The 20,476-nt window shown below is 41.9% G+C and overlaps 3 protein-coding genes across 8 annotated transcripts; 1 reads left to right on the top strand and 2 right to left on the bottom strand.

The window, feature by feature from the left end:
• Window positions 1-1,724: 1,724 nt before the first annotated feature.
• LOC108083567 (uncharacterized) lies at window positions 1,725-15,673 on the bottom strand. 2 transcript variants are annotated; one of them, XM_017179423.3, is made up of 3 exons: window positions 15,569-15,673; window positions 2,087-2,364; window positions 1,725-2,014 (listed from the first exon to the last, which is right to left on the bottom strand). In XM_017179423.3, exons 2-3 carry the CDS (start codon window positions 2,139-2,141, stop codon window positions 1,866-1,868), a joined length of 204 nt encoding a protein of 67 aa, XP_017034912.1. In that variant the 5' UTR covers window positions 2,142-2,364; window positions 15,569-15,673; the 3' UTR covers window positions 1,725-1,865. The 2 variants fall into 2 exon arrangements, with proteins under 2 accessions (XP_017034912.1, XP_070144231.1); XM_070288130.1 differs by lacking the exon at window positions 15,569-15,673 and adding an exon at window positions 6,626-6,742.
• ENGase (cytosolic endo-beta-N-acetylglucosaminidase) lies at window positions 2,486-6,748 on the top strand. 3 transcript variants are annotated; one of them, XM_017179421.3, is made up of 4 exons: window positions 2,486-2,746; window positions 4,860-5,097; window positions 5,154-5,471; window positions 5,539-6,748. In XM_017179421.3, the coding sequence occupies exons 1-4, from the start codon at window positions 2,575-2,577 to the stop codon at window positions 6,746-6,748; spliced, it is 1,938 nt and encodes a 645-aa protein (XP_017034910.1). In that variant the 5' UTR covers window positions 2,486-2,574. The 3 variants fall into 3 exon arrangements, with proteins under 3 accessions (XP_017034910.1, XP_017034909.1, XP_017034911.1); XM_017179420.3 differs by having other exon boundaries at window positions 2,486-2,755; XM_017179422.3 differs by lacking the exon at window positions 2,486-2,746 and having other exon boundaries at window positions 4,721-5,097.
• Window positions 15,674-16,302: 629 nt separating the features above from the next.
• Window positions 16,303-18,724, bottom strand: p-cup (presidents-cup). 3 transcript variants are annotated; one of them, XM_017179116.3, is made up of 5 exons: window positions 18,053-18,722; window positions 17,601-17,993; window positions 17,076-17,539; window positions 16,875-17,020; window positions 16,303-16,815 (listed from the first exon to the last, which is right to left on the bottom strand). In XM_017179116.3, exons 1-5 carry the CDS (start codon window positions 18,572-18,574, stop codon window positions 16,493-16,495), a joined length of 1,848 nt encoding a protein of 615 aa, XP_017034605.1. In that variant the 5' UTR covers window positions 18,575-18,722; the 3' UTR covers window positions 16,303-16,492. The 3 variants fall into 3 exon arrangements, 2 of the variants coding, with proteins under 2 accessions (XP_017034605.1, XP_070144569.1); XR_011445630.1 differs by having other exon boundaries at window positions 16,675-16,815; window positions 16,875-17,016; window positions 18,053-18,724; XM_070288468.1 differs by lacking the exon at window positions 18,053-18,722 and having other exon boundaries at window positions 17,626-17,763.
• Window positions 18,725-20,476: the final 1,752 nt, after the last annotated feature.

Here is a 20,476-nt window from a genome sequence, read left to right as displayed (position 1 = left end):
CTCGCCACTCTGAGTTCGAAAGTTGTTCGAAACGGAGAGACGGACCATTTACGAAAGCGGGAGAGCAGCGGTTACCATAACTCTTTGACTCAATGGATTCACAGAGCAGCACGTCAGCTACGGTCTTCGCTCTCCTTCTCTTTGTTCGCCAGTTACGGCCTTCGGGGATTTAGAGAGCCGAAATGAGTACACAGCATTGTTTTTACTCAAATGCAACATTTCTCACTCATTGCATAGATCAGCTCGCTGATTCTTTGAGCGCAACGATTAAAATAACTCAAAGACCCAATGAAAAAGAACAACTGTTGTTGTTCTTAAATGCATTTATTGTAGGAATATTGTTTTTATTGTTGTAGAAACAACAAGGTTTCAATTTGGACATTTTCAGTACAAATTCATACATTTCTGGGAGTCAAGTACCAGGCGAACAGAATCAGCAGGAGGTGGATTTACATTGGTGAAAACGAAATTTTCACTCAAAGCCGAAATCGCACTGCTTAGAGAATGGACTCAAACCATTAATATAACTCATATCCGATCTCTCGCTCTGTGCTAGCCAGCAACTCAAGCTCGTTGTCATTGAGAGAAAATGTCGTTTGCACTAGAGTAAATCCACCTTCTGCTGGTTCTGTTCGCCAGTTACTTGACTCCCAGAAATGTATGAATTTGTACTAAAAATGTCCAAATTGAAATTGGAAAGGAACAGAAGCAAGGAGCCCAGCAGCAGCAAGTGTTTGGCGATTAACTGTTTTTGTCCATCTCTAAGTTCGAAAATTTTAATGGCCGCCGCACTAACCAATCAGGAGCCTTCTTGTACCAATAATAAATTGTAACTTATAAATTTTATTGTTCTGGCAATTTTCGAACATTTTAACCCGTTATAAAATTAAAAAAAAAAATACATATATATTGTAAAATTTTTGGAAAAAACAAAACTTAAAAAATCTCTCACATTCCCAATAAATTTAATGCATTTTTGGCTTAGTTATGGCTGAGAAAAAAAACTGTGAAAATAGGTATTTTGAAAGCCTTTTTTTAATATATCCAAAGGTCAAATTTCACAAACCCAGTAAATACATAATTAAGTTCATTTTGTTGCATTTATAAACATTTATTCGTTCGAATTTGACGGGAGACCAGTGCTGCCCAAGCAGCAGATGCAAAAGGGCTGCCAGATGGTTGAAAATTGGTGAATTTATAGGCGGCATTAATCGGTTATCGCTCATTGACCGAACATCGATTTTTTTTCCGTTACCTTTTGAAAGAGCTAAAAATCCGAATAAATTAATCCACCAAGGCATTTAGTATATTAATATATTTTGGCAAATTCTGTAACATGGTTGTTTAGAGTAACGTTTTCTATATACTTAATATGCTTACAACGAGTTCATTGGCTACACAAAAAAAAAAAAAGATCTACGCAAAATGTTCAGCTGCCTTGGGCAACAATGTGGTGCGTTATCATAATAAGTTTGTGGGACTTGTGACTGGTGGGGTGGTTGGTTGGTGGCGGTTTGGTGGCTTAGTGCTTTCGTGGTTTCGTGGGTGGCTTTTCAGCCCCAGCTGCGGGCTCCACAGATGTCAACCGCAGTCCAATGCATGATGGTGATGGCTGCCTGTCCTCCACCTCCGCCTCCTTCGTGTGCTTCTTGTGCTTCCGCAGCCCCTTCTCCTTCTCCTTCTCCCTCCCCATTCACATTCCTTTCGCCCAAACCTTCTCCTCCTCGCGGAATCTCGGGAATTCCCCCTGTTTCCATGGCCAGGCTGCAGTGCTTTTCAAGGGTAACCTGCTTCCATGGCCTTTCCTCGGGATTTTCCTTCATAATTCCGATGCCGCCCGTCGTGTGGCAGGCCGCGTATAACAACTATGCGGTCACATAGTACTCCCTTTGGCGCTTCTGACACTTCTCCCGGGCGATATAGCACAGAGCGATCGTGATGAGCAGGACAATGGTCACGCCCATTCCAATGCTCACCCACATGATTTCTTCATTGATTCCCACGTACGAGCGTCCTGGCAAGAGTTTTAATTACAGTTAATTTTAATTTTGTTTCTTAAAAAATATGATTTAATCGAGGCACTCACCATTGTAGTAGTGATTGGAGTAGCCGGCTTTGCCAGCTACTCGACCCGCTGGCATTTTGTTACTAGCTTAAGGCCCTTAAATAGTTCAATTTACAATTGAAAAATGAGTGTAGCTTTTTGTCTATATGGTTTTCTGCTTGCTGATCAGGTGGCTGCGATTTCCTGTTTGGTTTTTGGTCGTTTTACAGCCTTTTTGCCTGCTTTCTTCTCCCCTTTTCGGCTTGTTGTTAATTTATGTGTTTTTTGGTTGCATTCCGCATTTATAAAGCCTTTTTGGGCTGAAAAAATGAGAGGGAAATTCAAAAATAAAATAAATTTAAAATTCAAAAGGTTAATGCTGACTGGCAGCACTGGCGCTGAATGGGTAACACTGTAAGTCAGCTGATTCAATTTGTAAATTCCCTGGAATCGCGTATCGTTTGGCGATTCAACTAAATGTGTGTCAGTTTTTAATTATAAATTAGTACTTAATAGTCAACAAACCTAACATGGAACAAGCTCAGGCTAATGAACACCTGACTTTGGGGGAACAACTGAAAGGTCAAGGCGGAAATACCGACAATGCCGGCAACTTGGTGGCGGCGGAAGCAGAGGAGCCGGCCAATGAGTCGTGGAAGAACGCCAGCCAAAGATCCATAATATGCCAGGAAGAAAGTATTTGTGAGTGCCGTAAGTCTATCTATCTTTTACTTTTATAATTATTATTTTTTGTTTACTTCCAAACATACAATATTATTATTATTATTATCAGATCCGGGATTCCCACCCCAAAATTGGTGACTAAGTTAGTCAAGTTCTAAACCTGCGCTCATATTCATGTTTTTCTCATACTTGAACCCCCTGATACCCTATAGTGGATTTTCCAGTTTCTACCCTTCGAAATCTTATGTATCGAAAAGCCTAAAATACCAAGAGATTAAAAAGAACAACAGGTTGAGGCTGGTCAGTTAATTTAAGTTTTTTTTTAAATTAATTTAATTAAGTAATAAAAAAATTAAGGTAGACATATCGACGCATTTTTGCGAAAGTATCGTATGTCGCTTTTTTTCGAAATTGAGATTTTAATGCAAAATTGTTAGGCACCTAATGTCTCACTACCCTGTGAAATATTATAACTGAAAACCCTATAGTTCCGATAAAAATTAAGTTTCAATTTTGTCTTTTCTATAGTGCTTCCTAAGAGATTAAAGCACAAAAAAGCTTCTCCTGTAAAATTGGATTTTTCGACATACGATACTTTCGCGAAAATGCGTCGATATATTTTTAAATTATTATTATTTTTTTTAGATTTACTTAAAAAATGATTTGAAAATTGTATTAAAAATTAGTTGAAATTTTTTTTAATTATTTAAAAATTTCATAAAATTATTTGATTTTTTTTTTATTAAAAGTATTAATTAAAATATTAAACATATTTTTAACTATTTGAATTTTTTTTTAATGAATTGATATTTTTTAATAATTAAAATATTAAAAAAAAAAGTTAAAATTGTTAAATTTTTTTTAAAATTATTTGTGTTAAATATTACAATTAATTGCATTTTTTAAATTTATATCAATTTTTTTGTTTTTAATTATTTGAAATTGTTCAAAAAAGTAATTTAAATTTCTTTTTACATATTTAAAAATTATTTAAAGAAATGTTTTGAAATTTTTTTTTTAACTTTAAAATATAATAATACAAATAAAATATAATATATATTTTGACAAAATCTAATTTTTATACCCTTGCAGGGTATTATAATTTTAGTCAGAAGTTTGCAACGCAGTATATATATTCTTGATCAGCATCAACAGCCGAGTCGATCTAGCCATGTCCGTCTGTCCGTCTGTCCGTCTGTCCGTTTCTACGCAAACTAGTCCCTCAGTTTTAAAGCTATCTCAATGAAACTTTGCATATAGTCTTCTATATGCTCTCACTGCTATATATGTCGGAACGGGCCGGATCGGACGACTATATCATATAGCTGCCATACAAATGTTCGATATATTTTTAGAAAAATAATTATAACTTTGCTGTTTTTTAACATTTTTGCACCATTTTTTAGATATGGCCACTTTATATTATTTCGGAATTTTGGTAAAAATTTTATGAAAATCGGACGACTATATCATATAGCTGCCATAGGAACGATCGGGAAATTAATAGAAAAAAAATTATAGATTCGTTGTTTTTCAACGTATTTTCATCTACTTCGGGATATAAGCTTATTTTATTATTCTAGAATTTTGGTATAAATTTCAAAATAATCGAACAACTATATCATATAGCTGCCATATAAACGATCGGTAGATGTAGGGAAAATGTAAAGCTGGAAATGCAAAACTGTAACTGTCAAACTGTAAACATAATAAGTATAGGTAAAATGTCATGAAATAATATCTGCAAGGGTATACAAACTTCGGCGTGCCGAAGTTAGCTTCCTTTCTTGTTTTTATTTTCCATTAATTGATTTTTTTTTAACTATTTGAGATGTTTTTAAAGACATTTTTTAAAATTTGTTTTTAAACTTTTCTTAAAGTCCCTTGAAAAAATGCAACAGAAAAGAGTTTTAAATTTGAATGCCTTTATTATTTTGCTCTGTACAAACGGCCTTCAGCCCGCCCACCCACCACATTTCAAGATATAACGAGACCAGAGATAACTCTTTTCAATAGAAAAACCTAGAGATTTTGCATTTTGCACTGCGCATTGGGAAGTCAGACAGCCCACAGCAGCCGCCGGAGAAAATGTTCGGTCGCCAGACTCCGTTAACCAGCCCCTCCCTTGCAGCCCAACTAGAGGCGGAGGCCATCAAGGACAACCGCCAGCTGCTGGGGTTCCAAGTGCGGAGCAGGAATATCGACTGGAGGCGCTTCGTCCAGCCGCTGGACACCAGTGTGCGCTCGGAGGCGGTCTATTTGGGCCGGCAGGCGGACTTGCTGTACAGCCCCCGGCGCCCGGTGACCGAGGAGAACCGCAGGGAGCTGCTCGTCTGCCACGACATGATGGGCAACTACCTGGAGGATCGGTACCACACCTAGAGATTTCGATCAAGAAACCTAACACTTCTTCTGATTCCTCCAGGCACTTTCACAGCTCGGAGAAGTACGACGACTACAGATTCCAGCACTGGTCGGCCGTGGACTACTTCTGCTACTTCAGCCACAACTACGTGACCATTCCGCCCAGCGGCTGGCTGAATGCCGCCCATCGCCATGGTGTTCCGGTGCTGGGCACTTTCATAGTGGAGGCTCCCGGACCCCTGGACGAGGTCCTGGCCAGCGAGGAGAGTGTGAGCCGAACGGTGGCGGCCCTTACCCGCCTGTGCCTGCACTTTGGCTTTGAGGGATGGCTGGTCAACGTGGAGGTAACGGTGCCCCAGCGGAACATGCCCAACTTGTAGTGAGTATCATTACGGACAAGGATGAGGGTTAAATGAGGTAGAATACTCTTCCCCCTCGCTCCACAGTCGCTTTGTGCGGGAACTGACCAGCAACACGGAGTCGCGTGTGCCACATGGGCGCGTCTTCTGGTACGACAGCGTCACCGAGAGCGGAGATCTCAACTGGCAGAACGAGCTGAACGCACGCAATGCCGAGTTCTTCCGCCGCAGCCATGGAACGCTGATCAACTACGCCTGGAGCGACCAGCACTTGGATCGCAGTGCCCGGCAGGTGGAGCAGGAGGGCTCCCAGCGGCGTCGCGTCTTCATGGGCCTGGATGTCTTCGGCAGGAGCAGGAAGGGCGGCTTCCACACCATGGAGAGTATGGACAAAATAGCTGGAATGGGCTTCTCGGCGGGAATCTTTGCACCCGGCTGGTCCTTTGAGACCCTTCGCACCTACGGCTATAACATCAAGAACTCCCGCGGCGATGAGCAGACCAACTCCGCCTTTCTGGCCCGGAATGAGGCCTGGTGGGCCCGCATTTGGCCCGCTCTGGCCACACATCCCTACCGATCGCTGCCCTTCTACACGGACTTTTGCGTGGGTTCCGGTCGACGGAGCTATGACTGCGGTGCCTCGGATTCCGGGCGCTCCTTCTTCAATCTGTCGCGGCAGTCGCTGCAGCCGTCGGTGCCGCTGGACAAGAACGCAGTGCACGACTTCGAGACGGCCTTTTCGGGCAGCTGTTCGCTTCTCGTGGCCAACTACGAGCGAGCCTTCCGGCTCTTTGTCACGGACTTTACGCTGACCCGGGGCGTCCTCCTGCTGGGCTATGCCTATAAATTCGGAGGAGCCGGCAGTGAGGACCACGTTTTCGAAATGGTTGTCCGGGTGACGCCGCTGCGTAGAAACGATCGGCTGAAGGAGGAGCTGTACCTGGTCTGCAGGGAGCACAATGGATGGACTCTGGCGCCACATCGTTGCGTTCTCTACCCGGTGGAGGAGCCCCTGCCCCCGGGCATAGTCCACGCCAAGCTGCCCCAGCAGGCCGGAAGGCAGGGCGAGGGCTGGCATGTGCGCTACTTCCTGGCCAAGTTCGATGGACCCGTGCGGGTGGAGGACATAGGAGTAATGTGCCACAGACCGCCGGGATCCAAAGCAGAGGCTCACCTGGGTGCCGTTTTCGTGGAGGGTCCAACCCTCGAGGATTGGGCGGCAACTCGGTCTCAGCGAAAGGAGGAAGTGGATGTGTACCGCCAGAACATGTGGAAGAGGAGCCCAGTGGGTAATTAGAGGGTTCAAGAGAATTCAGTTGTCTCTTTTTGGATTTTGTATATAATAAAATTTTCCGTTTTTTTTTTTTTAACTTTTTGATAACTTTTCAAAATTAAGTGTATATAGTTTAAACGAATAAAAATTTTCAAGGAATAAATTTATACAGAAACCAATTTTACTCAAATTTTTAAAATTTAAAAAAATTATAGATTAAATTTGTAAAGAACAAGGAAACAATAGACTAATTTTAATAGAATCTAAATTTTTTATTAGCCCAAAAAAAAGGGTTACATTTTTAAAATTGTCAAAAATTGCCACAGTTTATACTTTTACATGTTAAATTAAGTGTGCAGATTTGTAAACTTTATAAAAACTAACACAACAAGTTTGTATTCATTATCACAAAGATTCGTTCCCATTTATATATATATATATATATATATATACTTATATATTTTTATACCCTTGCAGGGTATTATAATTTCAGTCAGAAGTTTGCAACGCAGTGAAGGAGACCTTTCCGACCCTATAAAGTATATATATTCTTGATCAGCATCAACAGCCGAGTCGATCTAGCCATGTCCGTCTGTCCGTCTGTCTATCTGTCTGTCTGTCTGTCTGTCCGTCTGTCCGTCTGTCCGTCTGTCCGTCTGTCCGTCTGTCTGTCTGTCTGTTTCTACGCAAACTAGTCCCTCAGTTTAAAAGCTATCTGAATGAAACTTTGCATATAGTCTCCTATATGCTCTCACTGCTATATATTTTGGAACGGGCCGGATCGGACGACTATATCATATAGCTGCCATACAAATGTTCGATAAATTTTTAGAAAAAAAATTATAACTTGGCTGTTTTTCAACATATGTGCACTATTTTTTACATATGATCGTTTTATATTATTTCTGAATTTTGGTAAAAATTTTATGAAAATCGGACGACTATATCATATAGCTGCCATAGGAACGATCAGGAAATTAATAGAAAATAAATTATAACTTCGTTTTTTTTCAAACTATTTTTATCTACTCTGAGATATAAGCTTATTTTATTAGATCAGAATTTTGGTATAAATTTTATAAAAATCGGACAACTATATCATATAGCTGCCATATATACCGATCGGTAGGTGTAGGGAAAATGTAAAACTGGGAATGTAAAACTGTAACTGTCACACTCTCAACATAATAAGTATAGGTAAAATGCAATGAAATAATATCTGCAAGGGTATACAAACTTCGGCGTGCCGAAGTTAGCTTCCTTTCTTGTTTTTTTATTATTATATATTTATTTTGTGCCATCGCAGTATATATACCCTTTAAGCCCCACAGCCCTGGATATATAGGTATACGAAAATTGCAATCTTTGGCTGCGTACGTGTCCGACTGACCGAAAAAATTTGCATTTAAATTTGCAGCTGCTCGTTGATGTCCCTCGCCCAGTCCTGGCGGATCCCCATTTAACCTTAGTTGTGTGTCATTTTGTGACACATTTTAATGCTGATTTTCAGAGATTTAGTTGTTCTTGGCTCTGTTGACATCATTTTGGCGAAGGAAAGTGCCGCCCCCGCCCAGCGACTCTTTCACAGTTTTATGTCATTTTATTTGTTTAGTTTTCCCTCGCTTTTCATTTAACTTTGCCGAGCTCTGGCCTTGCTCTTCAGTGGCTTTCAGCTGGCGTCCCTTTTGGGGGCGCCGAAGCGGAAGCGTAAATAAAGAGGCGGCATTTCCGGCGGCTCCAAGTAGGCGGGGAATAAGGCAACCTCCCTCCAAGTGGGTCCCACGCCTGCTCTCTTTAATTAAGTTCCAGCCGGGAGGTCACGGAATCTACATACATATCCCCTTCTTCGGGCTGGGCTATCTCTACGGCGTGTATGGCCCACATTTCGCAGTGATTAACGAGTTGAGCGGGAATGCTTAGGCATTGTTCGCTAAATGATAATTATGCCAGATGAACTGGGGGAAAAAATGGGTATATGTATGGTATACATTGTTTTTCCTTTGCGCTATCATTTGTCATTAAATAATTTGAGAATGTATGTTCCATGGAAAATCAGAGTGGCATATTCTATTTCAATTTCCATTACTTTCCATTTAAATGCATTAAATCCCAGTTGCAATTCCGCATTTAAGGGCAGCTACCCACCTGGCCTGGCATTTTCCGCCGGAAAGTTATATCTAGGTCAGCCCCCAAAGCCCGATGTTGCATGTACAAATATATATATGTGTGTATGTATTATTTTTTGTGCTGGACTTGCAGTGAATTGTTGGAAAAGCAGCCTCTGACCATCCTGGCGGAAGCAGCCACAATCTCTGTGAATTCGACATACAGCCCAGGAATTGGAGGAGATAAAAATTATATTTTTTAAGATATATTTAATAAAAAATAATATTTTTATAATATATTCAATTATGGAACTCAAGCAAGGCCTTAAGAGCCTTTACCTTTTGTTAAAATGTTGCCTTTGCTTATTCCCTCCTCGCAACCAACGCACAGGTCATGGAAAAAGAATCAATAAATGGCGTAATGTTGAAAAATTAATTAAATAATTAATTGGTATTAAAGTGGTAGAAAGTGTGATTTATCTAGAAAGCAATCAAACGAGGACAGTTGCAAAGGATATGTGACTGTAAGTCCTGCAAGAAAGATCTGCTTAAATCATGTTGCTTTATAGTTTGTTCTATTTTAATTGCATTTTTAATAATAAATCGAATCAATCTTTTAGCAATCAAATTTTTTAGCATTTAGCAGCTGTCAGATTGTGCCCAGAGGGTCTCGTGGCAGAGACACCGTGGCTGAACTCCACTCACTTGTGGCATGCACTCCACTTGACTGTTTTCCTGCTGATGTTTCCATCAATCACTGAACCTACCAGGTTAGTCCTGAGAAAGATTCTCTTGAAAAACAAATAATTTATTTACTTTTAAACCGCCATAGTTCAACCTTATATTTTCTCCGTTTTTTCTTCTTTAAAACCCTGTGACCCTCTCATCGTTATTCTATTTTATTTAGATTTATGCGAGGACAAGAAATGAGGCTTCGCATAAATTGCGAAAACTAGACAAAAGTCTATGTTTTCTTACATTTTCTCTATTTTTTTTTCTGGTATTTTAGTTTTCTGTCTTGGGGGGAAAAAAGTTAAAAGGCATCACAAATTCAGAGAAAAGAAAAGGTTTAACACATCCGAGAAAAAGGAGGGCCAGCCTCAAGGATTTGACGCTCTGCTGCCTGCGAAAGGAATGAAAAATGGGCAGAAGTGCGGCCTCGAATTGGTTACCATTTCCACACAATTTCCCCATAAATTTCCAAAAAAAAACCACACAGAACACACGCAGCTGAAAGCTACAACTTAAATTTCATCATCGTTTGATATGATTTGTTGGTGAGTTTTAATAACCGATTTACAGGGTAAACACAGGAGCGTGTTTACTTTGAAGCTGGGATTTTCCGAGTTTCCAACTCAAGTTTGCGACTTTCAGTTTCCATTTCCCCCAAGTGGGTGGGCCTCCTCCAGTCTTGTTCTGGAACAGCTCAACGTCACTCAATAACATGTCATTTATCAGGCTGACAAAGAGCCTTGGCTGCATCCCCTCCGACATGAGTCAGAGTTTTTCCCTTCACCGCCATTCACTCTCCCTTCGAATACCCTTACTTTTGATTTTTTAATTAATTTTTTCATCTTTATGCACTGACTGCTCCTTGACCTAATGGCCTCATCAATTAGTTTCAACGGTTTTAACTCGGACAGTCCAGCGGGACTTTAATTTTACGGCCGCTTCATGGTCTCTTAGCCGTCTGTATCCGGACATCGTGAGGAGGTCTTTGACGTCAGTACCCCCGCTCCGGCTGTCGAGCTATAAAGAAAATATGGGGAAAATTCTGTCAACGTGAAAATTACGCTCTTTACAACTTTGGCAAACGAGTTGGCCTCTGGCTTCAAGTAGAAGCTGAACTAATTGTAGATCTTAGCTGGGAAAAATATCAAATAAAGTTGAAGTCTTAGCCTTGTTTAATAAAATCCCACAGACGCCGCACTTTCCCTCAAGCCAAAATTGTGTCCTAATTATATTTTGAATAATTTTGGAACAAGATTATTTGGCCAGTGTGCGGCGCCATAAATAGGGGCTCAGATGCCTGACTGTCTGGCCTATCTGGAGTTGGTTTTTGGCCCGGCCCGCACAACCTTCGATTACGTCCGCCCGAAACCTATGTACGTGACTGTGTGTCCTTGCGTGGCGGCTTCATATGCAAAGGGGCCTATAAATCAAAGGATCTGAAGACTGGGGCCGAGAAATATCAGAGCCTGACACTGACTAACTGTCAAGCCCGATGCCAGGACATTGTTGCCAGTTACCCAGAAGCCCGGCACTTGCCAACAACCGGCTGTTCCGGACAAGGTCAGAGGAGAAAAGCAGTCTCGGTTTACCCGGAAAACACACAGGGGGAGGAGTGAGAACGTCCGGGAGACGTCAAAAGCAAGTCAAGCGTCAAAGCTGAAGGCCATAATGCGTGCCAGTTCCTTTTCGTGGCCAAACAAGGTGAGTCGGATTGCAGCTGGATATATAGCTAAGCCTAATCCGATGAGAATCGGTATCGGAATCGGAAAAAAATGAATCGGAGCTCAAGATTTTGATACGATTAATGTGGAACTTTCCTTTAGCCCTTCTCCTAGAGATACTACTTTGACATTATAAAGAAACTAGTTTGTGTGGAAACAGACAGACGGACATACGGTAAGCTAGATCGACTCGGCTGTTGATGCTGATCAAGAATATATAAACTTTATAGGGTCGAAAATGTCTCCTTCACTGCGTTGCAAACTTCTAACTGAAATTATAATAAAAATTAGTAAGAAAATATAAATAAATGTAAATAAATATGAAAAATAATAAATAAATATAACTAAATGTAAATAAGTATAAATAAATATAAATAAATATAATAAATAAAAGTTTAAATGGTTATAAAAGCACTTGGGGATATAGCTTTGTTATTCAGAAACAGATTTAACATTTGTTATTTGCAGGATCCAAGGATCCTGCTTTATCTGCGAACTTGGCCACATTGTCATCCCTGCTAATCGACATTCGCTTCTGTAGCCAGAGATTCCAAATTACATTTATGCGCTCCGCAGGGCCATTGGCCATGCCAGCTTATCATAACTGACCACTAACTTGCCAGCGGGTGCGGGCGGATGGCTCTAATGACAGTGACGGGGATAAGGGACAATGTGGCACAGTAGTTCCATATCGCTAGAAGTGAGATGATATTTATAAAGCTTATAAATTTATTTACAATGTATTTTTCTTACAAAGATCTTCAATGGGATTTGCTTTAAAAATATTTTAAATAAAATCAAGCTTCGAAATACAACATTTTTAGTAAGGAAAACATAAACTTTATTTATGGATCACCTGTAAAAAATACTTATTAATATATTTTCAATAAATTAAAGCTTGCAAATCATTTTGTTTAAAATTGCAGTTAAAAAGTGTAAATTTCCTTTTGATATAAAACCATTATTGCTAAGTTTATTTGTTTATTTATTTTGATATACAACTATTATTGCCAAATATTCATTCCCCACTAAACATTGTACCACTGTTCAGGCCAAATTTTAATTAGACAAATCCAGCTATGATTTTGGCAGTAAGCTGCAGCTGCATTGCTAACTTGGCAAAGTTTTTGGCTTGATGTTTTTGGTAGCAGAACTTGGACGACTCTAGTGAATTATGCGACAGTTGGGCCAGAGAAATATGAATTCGAAGCGACACAGTTTTGGGCCAAAAGAAGATGCTTTAGCCATAACTCAGGAGGCACGTGCTACAGAGGACAATAAAAACCATAGTTTTACTGTACATAGAGTACACCGAGTCTCGGCTGACAGGAAGCACTAAAATTCCCATGAATATATTATACAAAATAAATATTTCTTTGATAGCAGGCACATCCTTTGCCTGCCTGCTATTTTTTTCTTTTGAGATTTAACTAATAGTATAGCTTAAGCTGTCTGTCTGACAACGTCTCAAGTGCTAAGAGAGCTGTCTGCCCGGGATACTGGCACCCTCTGCCTCCACCCAGTGTCCCCATTGTCCCCAAAGTTCGGGCAGCACACGACAACGCCCCCAAGCCGAGCTGTTTGCATTGTTTTGCTTTGCATTATCTGGATGTTTTCACACAGATGCCTCTGCACTTTCAAAACGGGGTTTCTAAGGGGGTTTTAAGGGGGTTCTAAGGGGGTTCTAAGGGGGTTCTAAGGGGGTTCTAAGGGGGTTTTAAGGGTGTTCTAAGGGGGTTCTAAGGGGGTTTTAAGGAGGTTTTAAGGGAAAACTTCAGTCTACCGATATAGATACAATTTTAACTGCAGACACAACTATGTGCTAGTTATTTTTGGGTCAGTATTTAAGGTCGTGTGGCATTTGGCACGTTAGTTTAACCAAAACGAGAGAGAATTCTTTGGGGAATACTTGAAACGGGGAGAAAAAAACGAATAAAATAAGTAAACCTATACGTTTTCTTTGCTCTCTGAGCTGTGAAGCACTCTATTCTAGTCTCTTATAGTTTTTATTCCAAAATGAACACCTATCTTAATCACTTTCCTTCCAGTTTTCACACCAAAATGAATTTAATAACATTTTCATTTAACAAACACCCCCCGAGAAGACTTTCAACGCGCATTGATTTAGCAAAAATCACCAAAATGTGTTAATTCGTAAGGAAACCCCGAGTAACCGCAACAGGGTCCTATGTACATAGATAAAAGGGGAAAACCAGTGAAAAGTTTGCCCTGGCGGTCCTAAGTTTTCTTCGCGCAATCATCATAAATTAATGGTTACCAACAAGTAGCAACAGGAAAAGTTGTTGTGAAAGAAACAAGAAACTTTTCGGTGGGGCAAGGCTGAAGCGGGAAAAGAAACACAAACCATATTTCTCATATTTTTTCCAGGACCTTTCAGCAATACCTCAAGGTATTTCGTAAGCCAAAGTTCTGGGAAATGGAGGTGCTATTACTTAAATTTCTCTCTTTAAGTTTGTTTTAGTAATACCCCCAACTTGGCTTGGCCTTAAAATAAATCGTATAATCCAAATGCTATTTGTGCACTCGACACTTGTTTTGGGCCAACTTTCGCCTTTACTTTTGAACCCATAAAAAGACATTCAACTGCCTTGCTGGTAGGCAATAAATCTAACGATAATTTGATACGCAGGGTTTTACGATGCTTTTGGTGGCAAATCCCCTTTGCGCCATGGCCCCTCTGTCCTATCAGGAGGTTAATGCTCCCCCATGTTGTCGGTGCTGCAAAGCCGAGGAGCATAGCTCGAAGCCCAAGAACGAAAAAAAACGAGAAGCGTTGACCTTAAGCCCGGAGCTCAACTTGCGGCAATTAAATTAGATGTTGGACTGTTAACTGTTGCACACCTTGGGGTCTTCTCTGGGTCATCTACACAGCCGGAGAGCAGATAATGGTCCAACAACCAAACATTGTCCTAGCTGATGATATCTTCTATATACAATATTCCTTGGCAGAACTGCATTATTCATGCACACGGAGATTCCTTTTCAAGACGGACAGGTGGCGGCCAGGAATCACTCAGCACTTGGCGCCTGTCATGAATTTTCCATGATGCGGCCAACGCCTGGCTGCCTTTCCTGCGCTTTCCCGAAGAAGAGCAGCAACATTTTCCACTCGCTACCCACTGCAATTTCCAGTCCCCGCACACACACGGCTGATTGGTTTGGCATTATGCAGTTTTTCGCATCCAACATTTTGGCCCAATCAGTCGGGCAGGGACTCTGGGTGATGCTGCTGCATTGTCAGGTGGCAGCAAATTGCAGCTGATTATCAAAACGCTGACAGAGAGCCCGGCAATTGTGTGTAAAGAAGTGCAAGAGATGGGAGCTGGAAGCTGGGGAAGTGCAAATATGTGGCAGATATTGGTGGGTGGCTAAACCACACCACCCTTCCCCTCCCATTGCCTATCGAATGGCCGTTCCAAGGACAATGGGATAACTGGCATTCAGGCATTCAGAGAAGGCAAAAGTTGCATTTGCAGTCGCTTGCACAATGATGATGATAATGATATTCCCAAAGCGTATCCTCCTTAGAAATGTATGAGACATGAGGGCACAAGAAGCCATTAAGGATACTAGAGAGATAATCTTTAGCTTGAGTTGAATATTATGGTTTTTGAGAACAATTTTGTTGACTATCCAAGCGTAAGTTAGATATGGAAGGGGATATTTTGGTATATTTAGTAAAAAAAGTAAAGGTTTAACTAATTGTTTAAACCTTTGCCAATTCCTTGCATTTTAAGCCAGCTTATTTCAGTCGGAATTTATTTTTATTTATTAACTCTGTATTATTCTTTAAGCTCTCTCTATTTGCTTACTGCCTTTTGTTTACATTACTATTTATTTGCTTGCTGTGTGACACAAAAAAACAAAAAGAATATATATATTTCTTGGGAAATTCGAAAAACTTTAGCTGAGACAGAGACCAGACCAGACCGGGAGCTGGGAGCTGAGATAACTTTCCGCCATCGGCCGAGTGGAATACACACACTTGAGGCGCCTCATAAAAATGCCATGTGCAAAGTGGATATATCTGTTCTCGTCCGTCCTTTGCCATAACATATTTACCAGGACAAAAATAGAGGGTAATGAAATGAAACATTCATGTTAATGCCTTTCGGCAGCCCAAAAACAAGACGCATAGTGTGGGCCTATACGCACAACACTTGACACTTGCGGATAAATAATAAATTTGGTCAGAGATTAGAGGGGCGAATTACCCGCTCCCAGGTTCATAGAGTGGTGACAATAATCGCACAATCAATCCTTACCTCCGCCAGGCAACGGCAACGCCTTTTGCCGCACTTTCGAATCTCCAACGGAAAGCTGGCCCACGGGGCGTATGAGCGACAGAACCGAGAGGTTGCCGACAGACCGAAGCACACGACCTGCCACAAGGGGACACAGAAGCGAACTGAGCCCAGCCTCCGTGTCGAAGCCACAGCACAGCACAGCCATCCTGGCCATCCAGTCGGCCCGGAGCCGAGACGTCGCACAGGACCGAACAGTGGTGGTCGTTGCGCGCGCGACAGGAGCCACAGTGGCGGTGCACATAAAACTTTCCATGAGTTCTCGCTCTCGAGATAATGTCTTTGATTCATTTGAATGCTTCAATGAAAAGCAAACGGGTTTTAATATTTTTTTGAAACAAAGAAGAAGATTCTTATTCAAAGGATTCTTTTCTAGAGAACATGGAGGGGTTTTCTTTTAATCATAAAAGTTCCATATTTACATGAAGGACTTGGTCTCTGCTTCAGAGTCCAGCTGTAGTCTTGCCCATCGTTTTAGCACTTTTCTCACCAGCTTACCAGCTTGCTCTCCTGGGAGCCATGTGTGGAAAAGGTTATCCTCGTTCAGCGCCAGGTGAACTCAATTTGCACGTGGAGGAGTCTGGCCAGCGAGTGTCATCTGGGTGCACTTGGGAGAGTGGCTTTGTGGGGAAGTGAAGAACTTGCCAAGCCACTTGGTGCAAACTTGAGACAATTTTCATTAAAAGAGTCAGCAGTTCAGCGAGCGTACAGTCTTAATATTATTAATAAAAAAAACACCTTCCTTTACGTCCACCAGGTAAAAATAAAATTCGATTCCTTCACCTCTTGTCCAACTGCCCTTGGGCCCTTCCACCAACCCTTGTCTTGGAAAAGGTTTGGCTGAAGGACCCTCCTAAGGGCAACTGGACACCAGGTGAACCCTGTTTACATTACCAACCTACTCCCCCCACTGAGACTCAAGCCCGATGTGGAGGAGAGCGCCGGTGTAGTGCCTGTGCTCCTGTTGCGGGACCTACGCACTTGCGGCTCCGACTGGCGCATCCTCCGCATGGCCAGATCGTAATTGTTGACATTAATGCAGATGCTTATGAAGGCCACCAGGTGCAGGGCCCGCAGATCCTGAGCCAACTGGCTGGCCTTGGCCAGGGACTCCTTGAGCCGCTCGAAGCGGTTGAGCAGGGCATGGACCTGGCACACCAGGAAGACGCTGTTGAAGCGCCAGACCAGGCTGTTGCAGCTGCGAGCCACTGTGACGGAAGAGAGAGGTTACAGTTAGGACATTAAAAGTAGGCCAGTCTCTGCCCACCATTAAAGGCCTTGCGGGATATCTCCAGGCACTTATCGTAGCGCGCCTCCTTGAAGTGACAGCGAGCAATTTCAAACAGAAGATAAGCCCGCTCGATGGCAAAGCGAGAGTGTCTCAGCCGATCCTCCAACTGCTCCAACTTCTGGCTGAGAGTCAAGGATCAATTGGAATTAAAAATAAAATGACAAAGGACAAACTCACTTGATCCGGCTGTGGACCCTCTCCTCGCGCGCCATCTCCAGATACATGTTGGGACCCCCAAAGGTCATGGCCATGTCCCGGTACCTCTCCGGCCGCAGCAGGTACAACAGATAACGATTCTGCGGCTCCAGAAAATCCACATTGCGGGGCAGGGCACAGCGATCCAGGTGGGCCAGGGCCAGGATGTTGTAGACATCGTTGAGGAACTCCCACTTCCAGGGCAACGTGCGCCATGTCTTCAGCTGAATGTGACTGGACATGATGTCCTCTACGTAGTCGGAGAGCTTCTCCAGGTTTCCCGCGCGTCGCCGGTCCCGCACTTCGCGGAGCATGCGCAGGCAGTCCCGCCGGGTCTGGTACTCCACGTGGAACAGGTGCATCTCCCGCCGGCGTCGCCACTCCTTCTCGCTCAAGTGGCGCGCATGATGCCGGTGGTACAGCGGATTCTTGGCGTGTATCATTTTCTGGAGGATGGCGGCGGGAAGGGGATTAGGTTGCAGGATCAGGATGCACGGGGAAACCCACCATGAATCGCCGGACCATCGCATACCTGTCGGCGCTCAGCTTACGCAGATACGGCGTGGACTGCAGCTTGTGGGGATTGAGGAGGTTCTGGTCCTTGCGCAACTGGCGCAGCATCACAATGTCCACCGTGTTGTGCCCCATGTAGTTGTAGTTGTATTGGGTCTCGTTCTGGCCCCTTCTGGCCTGCTCCAGCGGCGTCACCGAGACGATTGGCCTTTCGGGAATGCTCTGGACATCGCATTCCTGCCGCTCGCGCAGCACCTTCCACAGGGGACGCGGCACATGGTTAGCCAGTTTCTGGCGAAGACGAGCGGCCTCCTCCAGGCTCTTGGCATTCTGCTGCAGGAAGGGAGACAGTGACTCATCCACGATGTCATCGAAGACCCCAAGGATCTAAGGAGGATCACGAAGAGCTTAAGGCCAGGACTTGCCTAGAGGATAGACATGCTCACCTTTTGCTTCATCATCCTAAAGCGGTTCTGCTGGTGGTGGTCATCCGGAAACTGCCGCTCGGCATTGTGGACCGTGAGCAGCGCCATCTCGTAGGCGTTCATGTCGTAAAGAGCATTGCACTTCTCTGCCACAATATCCGCCGCCAGGGCGCGTTGCGGCTGGCCATGAATGATGCCCAAAGCCTGCTCCGCCCGCTGGGCATCGTCGAGGGCCAGATCGGGGCATCCCAGCACCCTCTGGCAGCGGCTGCGCTTAAAGAGGGCCTTATAGTCGCCGACGCAGACGCCAGTATCCTCGCCTGGACAGCTCTTTATCAGGCAGGATGACGGTAATGGCTTCTTGCAAGCATCCACCGCCCGGCCGAAAGCCGCCAGCGCCGTCCTGTTCATCAGGCGGCGGGTGTAGTAGCTGCCCCAGCTCCGGTAGATCTGAGACTGGATGCAGGAACGCCAGTCGAAGCGCTGCCAAGGCTTCAGCTGCGGCAGCAGGCTGGCCCTGTTCAGGCCGCTTGACCAGGACATGGTCTGCTTTTCGTTGTTTCCCTAGAGATCTCAGCTTTGGGATTTGTTTACACTTGAGAATTTCGCCTAACTTGCGATATGGGTAATTTTATGAGCTCGAAATTGGAAATGGAAATTCGGAAATAGGAAGCTTTGAATTTCGAGTGATAATCCAGGGTCTCAGTTGAATTCAAGGATAAATTACATATAATTTTGGACTAAATTTAGTGATTAATGTTATACCTTAATACTTTATTTATTTTATATTTACTATATTTCTTAATTTAGAAACCTCAAAAATAAACCACAAATTAACAAGAGCTTGCCTTACATAATTATTTTAATGTGGCAAAACTTGAATATCATCTTTAGTTTCATTTTCAGCCCGGTCTGAACCATATTACCGCATAACTTTTGGTCAATGCAACCGAGCATGTTATTTTTTTCATTTTCTCCCACGCCGGCACTGGTGTTGGATTTTCACAGCTTTTACCTGGGCTTCGGCTCGGAATGTTGCAATTGCCAAAATGGCAGGGTAAGTGGGGGAAAAGCAAGGTGCAATTAAGACCTGCCCTAATTATTGGGGCCATATTATACAACACTTGGTAGCAGCGGCTGCCAAAAATGATTTAATTATGGTTTTTGAACGCGTTGTTTTCCCTTATCTCCTTTCCTGTTTTGTATACCCTATAAAAGAGACCTCATAATTTCAGTCAGAAGGAAGGAAGAGTCATTTCCAGCCCCATAAATCTGGTATATTCTTGAAAAGCATCAACAGCCGAGTCGATTTAGCCATCTAGCTAAAAAAAAATTTGATAAAAGTTCGTTAAAATTATTAGAAACTGATACAAATTTTAATTTTTAAAAATTTTAAATGAAGTATGCCGTTTTATTGAACTAATAAAAACAAGAAAATATATGTTTTCCGAATTAGAATATTCAATTTTAAAATAGTTTTGAATTTTTTAAACTTTGATTTTTAAAAATAAAAAAAATTTACCTAGAAATAACGATTTGTGCAATGTATTTAAGGTTTTCTTAGGAGCATAAAATAAAAAAATAAAAAACTTGATTGTCCAAAGTCATACATGTAAATGTCTATATTTTCCGATTCAAATTTTAATTTATAAATGCAACAAGAAATAAAGCTAACTTTGGCCAGCCAAAGTTTGTATACCCTGCAGGTAACAATTAAAATATATCATAACTAAGCCAAAAATGCATTAATTCCGATTCGGAAAGCAGTTTTGTGTTAGTGTTTATTAATTTAAAAAAACTGCATACCAAATTTAAAATTTTAAGAAATCAAAATTTTTGGCCATTTTTGCTAATTTTAATGATGTAACTTATCAAATTTCGCAAAAGTGGCCAAAAAATCGATTTCTTCCGGACATGTCTAGAAATATTCGCATGTTAATGCTGATCAAGAATATATATGGTTTATGGGGTCGGAAATGATTCCTTGACTTAGAAAAATATTATTTTGTATTATAAAATCTGATTTTTTATATTAAAAAACTTATTCATTATTTTGAAATTAACAAGAAATGAAGCTAACTTCGGCATGCCGTTGCAGATTGGTTTTGATGTTTATATTATAGATTATAATACTGACAACACTCACAAAACAGAGTTTCATTTCATTTCACCTATAATTATTATGTTTACAGTTTGAAAGTTACAGTTTTACATTCCCAGCTTTACATATTTTATACATTTACCGATCGCTTCTATGGCAGCTATAAGATATAGTTGTCCGATTTTTATAAAATTTATACCAAAATTCTAGAATAATAAAAAAAACTTATATCTCAAAGTAGGTATAAATACGTTGAAAAACAACGAAGCAATAATTTTTTTCCTAATAATTTCCCGATCGTTCCAATGGCAGCTATATCATATAGTCGTCAGATTTTCATAAAA

This window comes from Drosophila kikkawai, chromosome X, assembly GCF_030179895.1.
Source record: "Drosophila kikkawai strain 14028-0561.14 chromosome X, DkikHiC1v2, whole genome shotgun sequence".
Classification (NCBI taxonomy): domain Eukaryota; kingdom Metazoa; phylum Arthropoda; class Insecta; order Diptera; family Drosophilidae; genus Drosophila; species Drosophila kikkawai.
Note: the sequence above shows the minus strand (reverse complement) of the source record. Positions and strands in the feature narration are given on the sequence as shown.

What these genes read in the sequence shown, in the direction of transcription:
- LOC108083567 (XM_017179423.3), bottom strand. Translation starts at nt 2,141, where the DNA reads ATGCCAGCGGGTCGAGTAGCTGGCAAAGCCGGCTACTCCAATCACTAC. An exon ending in CTCCAATCACTACTACAATG is followed by an intron (nt 2,015 to 2,086) that starts GTGAGTGCCTCG and finishes AACTCTTGCCAG; the next exon opens with GACGCTCGTACGTGGGAATC.
- ENGase (XM_017179420.3), top strand. Translation starts at nt 2,575, where the DNA reads ATGGAACAAGCTCAGGCTAATGAACACCTGACTTTGGGGGAACAACTG. An exon ending in AGAAAGTATTTGTGAGTGCC is followed by an intron (nt 2,756 to 4,859) that starts GTAAGTCTATCT and finishes CCTCCCTTGCAG; the next exon opens with CCCAACTAGAGGCGGAGGCC. An exon ending in GGCAACTACCTGGAGGATCG is followed by an intron (nt 5,098 to 5,153) that starts GTACCACACCTA and finishes TGATTCCTCCAG; the next exon opens with GCACTTTCACAGCTCGGAGA.
- p-cup (XM_017179116.3), bottom strand. Translation starts at nt 18,574, where the DNA reads ATGTCCTGGTCAAGCGGCCTGAACAGGGCCAGCCTGCTGCCGCAGCTG. An exon ending in TTAGGATGATGAAGCAAAAG is followed by an intron (nt 17,994 to 18,052) that starts GTGAGCATGTCT and finishes GATCCTCCTTAG; the next exon opens with ATCCTTGGGGTCTTCGATGA. An exon ending in ATCCCGCAAGGCCTTTAATG is followed by an intron (nt 16,816 to 16,874) that starts GTGGGCAGAGAC and finishes CTTCCGTCACAG; the next exon opens with TGGCTCGCAGCTGCAACAGC.